The sequence below is a fragment of the Biomphalaria glabrata genome, chromosome 2 (genome assembly GCF_947242115.1).
Source record: "Biomphalaria glabrata chromosome 2, xgBioGlab47.1, whole genome shotgun sequence".
Lineage (NCBI taxonomy): Eukaryota > Metazoa > Mollusca > Gastropoda > Planorbidae > Biomphalaria > Biomphalaria glabrata.
In genome coordinates, this window is record NC_074712.1 from 46,587,058 (window position 1) to 46,600,609 (window position 13,552).

At 36.8% G+C, this 13,552-nt stretch overlaps 1 protein-coding gene across 2 annotated transcripts in view; it reads right to left on the bottom strand.

The window, feature by feature from the left end:
- Window positions 1-2,467: 2,467 nt before the first annotated feature.
- Window positions 2,468-13,552, bottom strand: part of LOC106071770 (uncharacterized) — a 102,900-nt gene continuing 91,815 nt past the window's right edge. For both annotated transcript variants that reach the window (XM_056020889.1, XM_056020888.1), the window contains 2 exons: window positions 11,956-12,116; window positions 2,468-9,371 (listed from right to left, as the gene is read on the bottom strand). In XM_056020889.1, the coding sequence (XP_055876864.1) occupies window positions 3,810-9,371; window positions 11,956-12,075 (5,682 nt within the window). In that variant the 5' untranslated portion in view covers window positions 12,076-12,116 and the 3' untranslated portion in view covers window positions 2,468-3,809. The remainder of the gene's footprint in view (window positions 9,372-11,955; window positions 12,117-13,552) is intronic.

Genomic DNA, 13,552 nt, shown 5'->3' on the forward strand with positions numbered 1-13,552 from the left:
AATGCAGCAATTGACGCGATAAGATTCCAACAACAAAAAAAAAAAAAAAGAATCATTGTCTAGATTTCACAAACAATACAAATAATAGAAATAATGCCCTCAACTGTACATTCTAATGCCATGACAAACATGCTGCTTAGTTAGACGAGAATCAATGCTAGAGAACAGACGAAGGAATAGGGAAAAAAAACAGACTTTGTAAGTTGACAACTTAATTCATTCAGTTTAAAGGCTTGGTTTTTTTTTTTTTTTGCGTCATAAAACAAGGTGAGTGGCAACAGCTGTTAGGGTTAGGTTAAAGAACGAGATATATACGATTGATTTTCAATGAGTAATTCGCCTAATTAGAATTGCTTTGATAGTTGATTCCTCCATTGTCCTAACCAGTGATCAACAGGTTTAGTTGTACAGCTAGTTCAACTATTCTAGTTAGTCCTGTAGTGAAGCAATACTTCGGTCTAGAGATAGGTTTAGGGAAAGGCATTGTGGGGAGAGCATGGTCACCTTTGAGTCACTCACCAAAGAAGTGACACGATACATCAGATGTAGTGGGACTGGAACTATTAGAGACGACTTGGTACTTTGAGCTAGATGGGGATATCTAATGGCCAACAATAGGCTTGATATTGATCTATAAGAGATAACATTAATGAGGAGGTGCTTGCAACAATACTGCCCCTTCTATTGCGGCGTCTGCTGCCACACTAGTCATTCTACTGAGGTTTGCTGTCATCCAGGTCAGGGGTCGGTAACTTAGGAAAGCTCCCAAAACGTACAAGATCGAGCTCCATCAGTTGTTACACTTGTTGTCTTATTCCATGCATACCTAACACTCAACACAGTTTTTGATAGCATTGAATAACTAGTGACCAGAGATTGTGTCTTAGATCGAGTGTATTGATGTATAGTCAATAAGAATAATTTTTGTTTACTTGAAACTTTTTTTAATGGGACAGTTTCAATCATTTATATTTATATAGATATTTTACAATATTTTTTGCATTTTTATATTTTAGTGTGGGCACACCTGATTTGTGTAATTTGCCCACCCCTGCTCTACGCCAATGTGCTTATGGCTTGAAAGGCCCAGATTGATTGAATGCTGTTGAAAACTGACGACAGAGCCGACTTAGCGCGGTACAACTTAACAACTGGTGGAGGTCGTACTTTGGGGGGGGGGGGGATTTCCGGGTCAAAGACGTTTATCTCACCACAGTTTCATTCATAAAGAGTAGCTGCAGGAACATTTAGCATGTTACAAACTCAGTTGTCACGGGGATCAAAGCAGCGTGAAGACATTTTAGTTGTTTCCCTTGTAAACAGAAAACTATTCAGGTCAGAAGAAAATGACAAGGCTTACTTGGAGTCCTATGTTGTGGAATCTGAAGTGTAACAAGTTCAATCTCCTTATTTTACCCATTTAGCTCAAAGAAGGCTTTTTTTTTGTAACATAAATTAATATTAATTAATATTTTCATACGATGTAAATTGTAATTAAACTAACATATACATATGTACTTAGGCCTACTAATTAGAATAAATTTAGCCTATATTATGTGGCTCGAATCAGATACATACCTATGTATGTCCAACTTTGACATAACCAATTCTATCTGATCTTATATTACAAAATACAGACGTTACTTCAAAAAAAGAAGATGATTAAGTCCTATCCGTGTCCCTAGGTCAATCTGTCTTGTATTTTAATCAATGACTTAAACTCTGCAAAGTCGTTGATTTTCCTGGCCGATTCAGGCAACCAATTCAATGCTTCAATAGCACTAGGGAAGAAGGAGCATTTGTACACATTTGTCCTAGAATATGGAACAACAAATGTGCCTTTATCTTTGTGTCTTTGTGAGTATTTTATTAGATTTTGTTTTGTATTTAAAGACTATGGTTTAGTGTTTTACTTTATTACTTTACTTTTTAGTCTTCTATCGTGAAAGGTCACTAAATCTAATGTTTTTACTAAAAGGTGTTATTCTAATCAAATATGAATATTGGTTTGTTATGAATCTCACTGCTCTATTTTGTGTCTGTTCTAGTTTCTTAATGTTTTCTTGAGTTTAAGGGTTCCGAACAAAGGATGGATATTCTAATATTGGCCTAACCAAGAAGGCTAAATAACATTTTAGTTTTACATTTGTCAAAGTTGTGAAGGAGCTTGCTAGGAGATAGACCTACTCTAGAAATTCTTTCCATTGGATAAGCTCAATACAAGTGTCAAACTTTAAGAGAAAAATGAGAACCAATCTGATACCTAGATCTAAAGCCTAGTCCTACTTCTCTGAAAAATTATTCGCTACTAGATCTAAAGACGGGTCCTACTTATTTGAAAAATTACCAGCTATTTCTGAGAAGAAATATTACATAGAATATCTTGGACCTTGGACCAGTCATTGTAAGTAACATGTTAAATAAACAAGAAATAATTTTAAAATAAACTTATATAAACATTTCACTGTATTAGTACATTTAAAAAGTTTTTCTTAACTTTGTGTTTTGTACAAAGATGTTTATATAAACAGTTTGATATGTATAAACATACACCACAAAATGATGCCTTTACAAGCATGGCATTGTTAAATAAAATACAAACAGCAGTAATCAAAGACATAGTGCTGCCAGGTATTAGCAGTAAGGAAAAAAAACATTTTGATGCCAATCATTGTTAATATACTGGTGCTGAAGGCTCAAAAGAATCATATTTTTGTAAAAAAAATAATAATAATAATAAAATGCCCAAATTGAAACAGTCCAAATATGTTTGGTTTGTACACGTATACATCAAATCACCAGCAGAACCAAAGAAAAATGTGCCCAGTTTGTCCCCAAAGAACATCAACTTGGTTCACAAAGACTGCCAGGAGTTGAAATGTACAAAGTTGTCTGTTGCTAGGGTAAAAATAATCAGAAATTTTAAAAAGAAGCTTACCAAAGGCCATGGTTTTATCTTTGTATTTCCAAGACAAAGGCAAATGATTCTGCTTCAAGAAAGATGGCATTCTTAGGGAAACATTTTAAATAATTTTGTTCTAAAATTTTACACAGAAAAAACTTTTTTCAATGGTTTCTTTTGAATCTGTGTCCTCTTATTGGTTTCATCCCTGAATGTTCTCTTTCTATTATTTGATCCTTATTTATGCAGCAGTACAGACATTGTCTTTAGTAAACAGTTCAAAGTGTGAAAGTAACAAAAAGTCACATCATTTATTCATCCAAGAATCTGTGAGATTTTGATAATACAGCTAACAGGAATAACAATAGGGTTGAAAGAATTGCATATATTTTCATATATTTATCAATATTGTTTAAAATACAAATCAGTTGTTTTGTTATCTTTGATCTTCTTTTGAAAGACCAGGTAATCCAAAAAAAAAAAGTTTTAAGCATCTACCTGATAGTGAAAGTGAACAAAAATTGTGTTGCCATTACAATCACAACATATATTTCCTAAACTTAGCTTCCCACTTAGTATCAGTTAGGCTGACAGCCTAGTAAAATTTCCATTTCTTTTAGTCTAGGTTCTAATAGAGTAAACATCCCAGATTTCTATGGGATTTTAACCCACACTGACTATATTCTGATACTGAGTGAATACAAACTAGTTAATGGTGATTGTATTTATTTTTTGAAGAGATAGAAGACCACTGGAGATTTGTATTTTACAGTTTACATTGACATCAATTGATATTAGCTAAAAATATACAAAAAAAATAGTAACAATAAAAAAGTACAAAAATTTGATTCTTAATTGGATTAGAGCCAGCACCAAATTTGTATAAGAATTCCTGCTTAGTCATGAACTACATTTTTCTATTTTTTGTGAGCCAATCTATGACCTCTTCTCTTGAGTCTGTTTTATTTTGATGGGGAGTGACTTGAGATAAATCTGTGGGAATACTATTCAGTCTGGAGGGGGATATCAGCCCTTGTTCCAACTGGTGGTCTAGATGTGCTGGCTGCAGCGAGATGACCACTAGTCCATCTTCATTGTGTGCTTCAGTAACCACATTCTGCTGGCTGAACTGTTCAATATTCATAAGCTCTTCACCATTGCTCTGCCTCTTTGGAGCCTGCCTGACAGTGTCCAAAATAAAACTGTTTTTATGCAGTGATGGCTGCATCGATACTTGGTTGGTATAGTTTTGGTTGATATAGTTTGGAATCATTGAATTTTTAGACAGTTCAGGAGTAGCAGGAGGGCTGATGTAACTGGTCAAAGCTATTTCCTTTGCCATACATCTAGTCTCATAGGAAGACTCAACAATGTCTTTTTCTAAAGGATCAAATGGATCAATATTTTGTTGAGAAATAGGATATTTTCTTTTTTGTCTTGGTTGGTACTTGTGTCTTATCTTTTTATGAGGATTCTGGCTAAGCATAAGAGCAGCTTCCATCATTTCTTTTTTGGTTCTTCGTTTTCTCTTCTTTTTAAATATTCCATCTTGTATGATATTAGCCCGAGGTGATGTTTGCTCCAGCACAGCAGATGACTTATTTTCTAATGGCACCACAAGTTGATCAGGCTGTAGTTCAGAAGTCTTCTTTGCCATTTCTGATGTAGCCTTAGTTTTTTTATTCAGTCGAAATTTCATCAATGGGGCAACCTTTGGGTCAATTTTCTTCTCAACAGATGAAAGGGGCTGCTGAAAACTAGTCGCTGTAGGCAGTGGATTCATGGGATGAAAATGTGGCGGCTGATGATAAAACCTATCAGAGAAGTTATGTCCATTGACAGAAATATATTGATGGCTCATGGTCCCAGCATTAGGAGACTGGGCATCTGAATGGTCAAAAGTTTCATGAAAAACATTGGTCATGTTGTTTGAGGTCCCATGTTGGTCAGGTCTTTCTTCATTTCTCAGTGGCCAAACTTCATCTTTGGGTGGCCGCCCCACTCTCCTACCAGTCTTTGTGGCTGGTCTTGTAGCCCCATTGTGCCCTCTACCTTTCTGTGCTTCCTGCACTGACCTATCTTCTCCAAGCATAGGCTGAATTTGATAAACTTTCTCATGATAGTCGTCTGATGTCTCAGGAATAATGATGACATTATGATAAAGTGGGTTACTGGAGAGCAACAAGAGAGTTGCCGCTGCCTGTTCAGTACTAGACTCTGTAGTTAGGTTGACTGAGCTGAGGCCACGGGGCAATAAAGTATCACAATTGGATAGAGGACTTGTTCCTACACCCTTAGCTGCACTGTTTACATTAGAGGATGAAAGCAAAGATACAACTTCCTTGACTTTGACTGCAATGTTTTCTTTCACAGCCCTGTTGACTTTAAGACTGTTGAATCTTGCCGCATTCAAATGTTGGTTGCTTTCCCAGTCTATGTTGTCCTGCAATGTTCTGGACTGAAAGGATTCATTAATAGAATGGGATGGCCCTGAGGCTCCATACACATTTCTTTCAGACTCAATGAAAGCAATTCTGGACTCTTCGTCCCCACTATCATAAGAGCTGACACTTACAACTTCAGCTTCTTCCCCACCTTCAGTCAAATCTATAACAGATTGATTGATACTGTTACTCAACATTAAGTGGTTCTCATAATTGTCTATGTTAGTGCGTGCAGCCACCCCTAGTTTTTTTGCTTTAGAAGTTATGTGAGCCATCATCATAGATGAGTAAGTCGTTTTACTGGGAGTGCTATTTAAAAAATGTTCTAAAGGTAATCCAATTTTTCTGGGTGGAGTGACTTCAACAGAGTCAATGGAGGTTCTGCTGGAGCTACGAGAAACTCTTGGGGCTTGTCCCCATCCTGATGGAGACAGCAAAGCAATATCTGGGGAAGGTGCCACTACTAATAAATTAGAACTGATACTGGAAGAGTCAGAAACAGAAGACTCTCTACATGAAATGTCACTTACGGAAGCTCTAGACACGGAAAAATCCCGCACACAAGAATTAATCTCTAGCTGTATAGGATGTTCAGTAATTTGTTGCTCTGATGAACTTGATTCTTTGAACAAATTTCCAATTTTTTCAGCAGCTTTATCTCTAACTTTAGAGGAAATTTCTAAGTCACACAAACTATAATTTCTCAAAGTTTTTTCATTCACACTTGTTTCACCTAGTCTACTATTATTTGTTATAACTGACATTAAATTTTCATTGTAAGTCTCTAAAGAGTTTGTTCTCAGTGTATCCTGACTGCAATCTTTGGAGCTTACAGACAGATCAAGAGGCTCATCACAACTTCTCAATGTTTTATGTTCTGGCTCAGGCTTCCTTTTGTTGGAAACCATGACCATGTCATGCATACTGTTTTTTTGGCTAAGATCAAGCCTATTTACTGATTTTGAAACTACTCCATCATTTAACACACCTTTTGGAGGAGCCAATGGGATTGAGGTGTGCCCCTTTGCATGTTCAGAATATGGTATATTTGTAGGTTGAATTTCTTTGTTACCACTGCTCATATCAGGAACACGTACCCATGTTGGGTATACTGTTTCTTTATCTGTGGGGTTTGATGCTATTTTGTGTAGTTGCCTTTGTTTGGCATTATGGTGGCCAATGACATTATTTTGAGGTTCCTGACATTGTGATGACATGGAGGTTCGATCAGCTGATGGCATGCAATTTCGATCCCCTGATCTATGAGAAGATACAGAAGTTACTGTAGTTGGCATAACATTGTGTACAGAAAGCGCTGTAGTTGGCATTAAATTTGGAATACTGAATGCTGATGCTTTAGAAGCACTGACCACATTCCTATTATGATGGTAAATACTTTCAGGCCTAACAATTTGGTTATGATACTGAATGGGTCTAGGTATTAGCCTGTCTGAATGCAAGTAATCATTCCTTCCATGTAATGAAACATATGGCTGCCTCTGAGAATTTATGGATGAGTTCTGTAGACTGGTGTCAAAAGCAGACCAGGGCTTGTTAACAACATTCACATAATGATTAGCATTTCCTGTTTGAGGCCAATGATGTGATATTTGGTCATTGTGTAAATAGGCTTGAGTTTCTGATGGATAGTTTATTTGAGCCTCAGATTGTGGACAATGACCTGAAGAGGACTGGACAGCTGGCATTGGTCTGGCACCAAGCATTCCATAAGTAGATACTGGATACACCTGGCTTAGGTTGTATGTGTTTGCATGAGGTGGTTCTTGATGGGCAAACTGCTTGTGTCCATTATAAATGGGGAAAGGCTGCTGCTGTTGTAGGTTATGCACATAGCCATGCTGAATTAATGGTGGCATCTCTGACCTATCACTTTCAGAGTTTTGGTGCACAGAGGCAGAAGCTATGGAATAATTAGGCTTGACCTCCTTCACTTTCAATAAATTACCCTCTGTTGTTCTTAAGTGACTCCTACCCTTTGTAGTACAGACATTTTCTTGACCTACATAAAGTGCATTTGAAGAAGTAAATATGCCTGATTTGTTTCTTTCATCATGCCATGTTCCTGTTTCATTGGAGTATGAATAGGAATTTTCTGGTCCGGTAGTGACATTAATGGAATTGGAAGCTTTGTCAAATGAAGAAACATGACTATATGACTCATCTCTGGTCCGAATGGGATCATTATTATAAAAAAGTAACTGATTTCTCTTCTTTTGAGTCCTTCTTCTAACATATGTTTGACCCAAAGCATCCTGGGAAGCTCTATAAGCTTCATGATGAGTGCTTTCAACAGGATGTTCTAAATGTGATTTATTTCCTGTGTTCTGGCATGTTTCTTTATCCAATGACTTCCTTGGTCTGCCTGGTTTTTTAGGCTGAGCCATCATTAAAACTGGTTCTTGGCTGACTCTCATTTTAGCATGTTCCACTTTATCAATTCTATTGTTCATGTTTGTCAATGGACTTCCTGAGTGTTCCTGAGTACATAAGCAATGTGCATCATTACCAGGAGAATCCAACCTTTTCATCGAAGGAAGTCCATGGCTCTGAGTTTTCAGAAAGTTATTGCAGATAAGAGCTTCTTGGTTGCTATTTTCCAAGACAGAAGCTAGGTCATTAGTTGAGGTTGAATCAATTTCACTACTTGCAGTTTTATTGTCAATGTTTTTTAGAGTTATAGCATGTGGGCACATATGTTGTAAACTGGCTGCTTCATCCAACTGACTGTCTTTATTCAAGTTCATATTATGAAAGGAAATGCTGTCGGTAATTGAGTTGTCCTCTGTCTGCATCAAGTTTGCAGCATCTATCAGGTTTGCAGTATTCATCAAGTCATCTTGTTCAGAGCCAGTCATCCAAGCATTTAATTGTTTAGAGCTATTGACAGAACCAGCATGAACTGAATTTTGTGTTGGTGGTGGCAGTTGATGAAATGTTAAGCCTAAAGGCTCACACTGTGGAACAGATGACATTGATTGAACTATTGGTGCCTCACTAAGTCTATTTCTGGTTGGAAGAGTGTTTTGTGCCAATGCTGATGGTTCCTTTATTTCAGGGCATGAACTTTTTGTTAAACTGTTCTCTAAGACACTCTGTTCATCAATCAATAATGGTGCTGGAGACAGTTCTCCTTCTGATATTAACTCAAAGTTACACATATCTTGGCTCATAGATATATCATCTTCTGTTGGCTGGACATTAGATGCTGAAGTATTGGTTCTGACACAGCTTGTTTTCAAATGAAAATTATTTTCTTGAGAAACTGAAGGCAAGTCATATGATGAAAATTGTTTATTTGATTCTTTTTTCCTAATACTGTCACTATTAGTATTTGATACAGAATCATCGCTAGCCTTACTAGATGACCTGAATAGATTATTTTGATTTTCTTCTATCTCATTGCAAAAATTATTTTGAAGATCAGCAGATGAGATACTGTCTTGAAATAAAACTTTATCTTCACAAATCCTTTTGAGTTTGGGAGGCTGTGAATGACTAAGTATATCCACATGATCTGTTTGTTCAACAGGAGACAGCCTGGGAATTTTGTCCTCTTGTTTTTCCTCTGTTTCATTGTTGCAGCCCAGTTCTTGCAATGATCCATGGATAGAAATAGTTTTCACTTGTAGTTTGGGAATCATTTGCAATCTCTTAATCTTAGGTTGAGATGTGGTGTCTGAGTCTCGCTCAGAATGAATGTTGTTATCATTACTTTCTTGGAGTCCAAGAGATCTCTCTTCTATGTTTGAGTCAGCAGTAGTTTGAGATAGAGTCGACATTTCAGAGAAAACATTTCTTTGTTCCTTGTCGGAAGGTGGAAAAAACTTTGAGAAAAATGTTGAGTCTTCTGGCAATGGATATTCTGGCGTTTTATCCTCATCATCCTCTTCACACCTGACTATTCTATTTTTGGGTATTTTTAGTGGAGGCAACTTAGAGGAACTTTCATACAGTTTTGGTTGATTACTGTCAGGTGATAAGTTCTTTGTCTTCTGCATTATCACCTGCAAAACATTTGAAACAAGTTAATAAACAATGCAATGATGAAAAAATATTTTATAAATATTTTATTATATGATAACTGAACAAAGAAACATGATTGAGACTAACTAATAACACAATTAGAAAGAGGATAGGGAGTAGTAGGGCCTCCATTTAACACCAATTACTAGAAAGTTATCTTTTTCATCATATTAAACCTTTTAAGTATTTTGTTTTGATGTTACTTCTGTTGGTAAGTAGTGATAAAATGGCCAAACTTTTCGCTATTATCTCCAAGAGAAATTTTGTAATAAGAATAATTTATGATTCAAAAGTCTTGAGGGAACTGTAGGATATTATGTAACACAAAAAACATCACTTTTTTAACCCTCCCCTCTCCCCTAGTAACAAATTGTAACAAAACTCAATACCTATTCCCCACCTCCAACATAAGTAATATAAGAAAAAACTTATTTATTAACTATCATTTGCCGAAATTACATTGAATGTTATGATATTGATAGAAATGATGGGAAAAGTATTGACTTTGGTAGTTCGATCTCATTATCTAAATGTTCAAGACACTCATCACAAATTTCACTTGCGTCTATCCATTCCACCTCATCATTATCACAAACGAGCATATTTCGGCACTTTATAATCAGTTGCTTTGGTCTCTGCATATTATCAGTTTCGTTTGTGTGATTTCAGCAGGGTACCTGATGCAAAATATTTTATATTCATTACAGCTATGTATTTTTTTCCATTTTTTTTGGTTGAAAAAAACATGGTATTGCCAATACACGTAAGTTGGAAGCATGGAAGTCAAAGAACCATTGTGACTTTTATTTCATTTGAATATTTTTGTTTTGTTTTGTTATGTAACAAATCTTCAGACTTTCCTCACCCCTTGTAACAAAGTGTAACAAAATTTTATACCCTCCTCTTCCTTAGTCATTACAAGAAGACAAGTACATAAGTGAATAAGTAGAGAGTGTACATAAATGAACAAGAAGAGAGTGTACATTTAATAACTGAACAAGTAGAGAGTGTACATTATTATTATAGCTTTTATATAGCGCTACTTTCATGCTTATAGCAGAGCGCTTTGGTCCAATCTCATTTGTGGACCGGTGCTGCCTTTAGGCGCTCAGTAAACGCAACTCTGCTCGAGTCGAACCTCGACTAAACATTAGAGAGTGTACATAACTAAACAAGTAGAGAGTGTACATAACTAAACATTAGAGAGTGTACATAACTGAACAAGTAGAGAGTGTACATAACTGAACAAGTAGAGAGTGTACATAACTAAACAAGGAGAGAGTGTACATAACTGAACAAGTAGAGAGTGTACATAACTAAACATTTGAGAGTGTACATAACTGAACAAGTAGAGAGAGTACATAACTAAACAAGTAGAGAGTGTACATAACTAAACAAGTAGAGAGTGTACATAACTGAACAAGTAGAGAGAGTACATAACTAAACAAGTAGAGAGTGTACATAACTAAACAAGGAGAGAGTGTACATAACTGAACAAGTAGAGAGTGTACATAACTAAAGAAGTAGAGAGTGTACATAACTGAACAAGTAGAGAGTGTACATAACTAAACAAGTAGAGAGTGTACATAAGTAAACAAGGAGAGAGTGTACATAACTGAACAAATAGAGAGTGTACATAACTAAACAAGTAGAGAGTGTACATAACTAAACATTAGAGAGTGTACATAACTAAACATTAGAGAGTGTACATAACTGAACAAGTAGAGAGAGTACATAACTAAACAAGTAGAGAGTGTACATAAGTAAACAAGTAGAGAGTGTACATAACTGAACAAGTAGAGAGAGTACATAACTGAACAAGTAGAGAGAGTACATAACTGAACAAGTAGAGAGTGTACATAACTAAACAAGTAGAGAGTGTACATAAGTAAACAAGTAGAGAGTGTACATAACTGAACAAGTAGAGAGAGTACATAACTGAACAAGTAGAGAGTGTACATAACTGAACAAGTAGAGAGAGTACATAACTGAACAAGTAGAGAGTGTACATAACTAAACAAGTAGAGAGTGTACATAACTGAACAAGTAGAAAGAGTACATAACTGAACAAGTAGAGAGTGTACATAACTGAACAAGTAGAGAGTGTACATAACTAAACAAGTAGAGAGTGTACATAACTAAACATTAGAGAGTGTACATAACTAAACAAGTAGAGAGTGTACATAACTGAACAAGTAGAGAGTGTACATAACTGAACAAGTAGAGAATGTACATCACTGAACAAGTAGAGAGTGTACATAACTAAACATTAGAGAGTGTACATAACTGAACAAGTAGAGAGTGTACATAACTAAACAAGTAGAGAGTGTACATAACTAAACAAGTAGAGAGAGTACATAACTGAACAAGAAGAGAGTGTACATAACTGAACATTTCATGCATCTTAGACTAAGCCCTAAAACAAAAGTTAGGCCTGAGGACACCTTTAGTCCAATACTCACGTAGCGTACTGTTCAAATTTAGGTCAGATAGTCTACATAAGGTAAATCAATCATGTAGACTACATCAGATACATACTCTATGTCTCTCTCTCTATTCATTTACCTTGTTGACACTCTCATAAATGTTGAAGTCATCCTTCGTCGGTGCGGGATATTTGCGTGGTCTGCCCCGACGTCTAGGGGGAAACACAACAGACCTAGCCCTCCCACGACCCCTGGCCATCAGGCAGCCTTAGTTGACGCAGGGGCGTACAAGTGGAAACACTGAAAAAAAAGAAACAGGGTCATTAGTGCATTTATAGGTATAGTATTTATATAGTGAGATACACAATGTACTTTTCAAAAAAAATATACAGGAAAGAAACACTTGTTCAAAGTTAATACATATCTATCTAATTGGGATAAGGGCTCTCAACGCCAACTTCGGAAAGGGGATGTAACTTTGGTTTGAACAACATCCCTTCCAATGACTTAATAAGCAACTCATAAAGTTAATTTACTTTTTTTTTTTGTAACTTAATTCTGTGAATCCCCAGGGGAGCATAGGATCGCAATCACGGAACTCACTTCTAAGCAGCATTCTTCTCCCATGTCATTCCAGTATCCCAAGATTTGCTTATGACCGACCTCTTACAGGTTTGCTTCGGCCTACGGATTCCAATCAAGTGCCTGCCATGTAGTTAGTTTCACAGGCTGTGTCTTATCCAGATACACTTTCGCTTTTTGACATCTAGGGCTATGGATTTTTCGCTTGGTTCTCTCCTACAAGTTGACAGTAGATATCTTTTGGGGCCACCTAATTCTCAAAATCCGGCGCAGGCAACTGTTTTCCATATTTGTTTTCATGACTCTCCATGTCTCGGAACCGACTTAAGATAAAGTTAATAAGGTAAAATAGCAAGATTTACATCCAAATAGTGGATTTATATAAGTGAGAGAGACACGGGCCACGTCTGAGGTTTCATTGTGCACTGTATGCAGACGTTTCCAGGAGCCTAGAATATTAAGCACTACATGAGAAATAAAAGTACTATACGAGGATACCAAGTACTATACGAAACACGGAGACAGCTCTGTCCAGCTTTGCCCAATGCTATTCAGAAATAACAATGTTGATTACGCAATTATCTGCAACCATTAACGAATCAGCTTAGTGGCCAAATAAAACTGCGAAGTTCTCTCTCGTCCCCTGCGACAAGTCTCCTGAAAGCCATTAACGAATCAGCTTAGTGGCCAAATAAAACTGCGAAGTTCTGTCTCGTCCCCTGCGACAAGTCTCCTGAAAGCCATTAACGAATCAGCTTAGTGGCCAAATAAAACTGCGAAGTTCTGTCTCGTCCCCTGCGACAAGTCTCCTGAAAGCCATTAACGAATCAGCTTAGTGGCCAAATAAAACTGCGAAGTTCTGTCTCGTCCCCTGCGACAAGTCTCCTGAAAGCCATTAACGAATCAGCTTAGTGGCCAAATAAAACTGCGAAGTTCTCTCTCGTCCCCTGCGACAAGTCTCCTGAAAGCCATTAACGAATCAGCTTAGTGGCCAAATAAAACTGCGAAGTTCTCTCTCGTCCCCTGCGACAAGTCTCCTGAAAGCCATTAACGAATCAGCTTAGTGGCCAAATAAAACTGCGAAGTTCTGTCTCGTCCCCTGCGACAAGTCTCCTGAAAGCCATTAACGAATCAGCTTAGTGGCCAAATAAAAC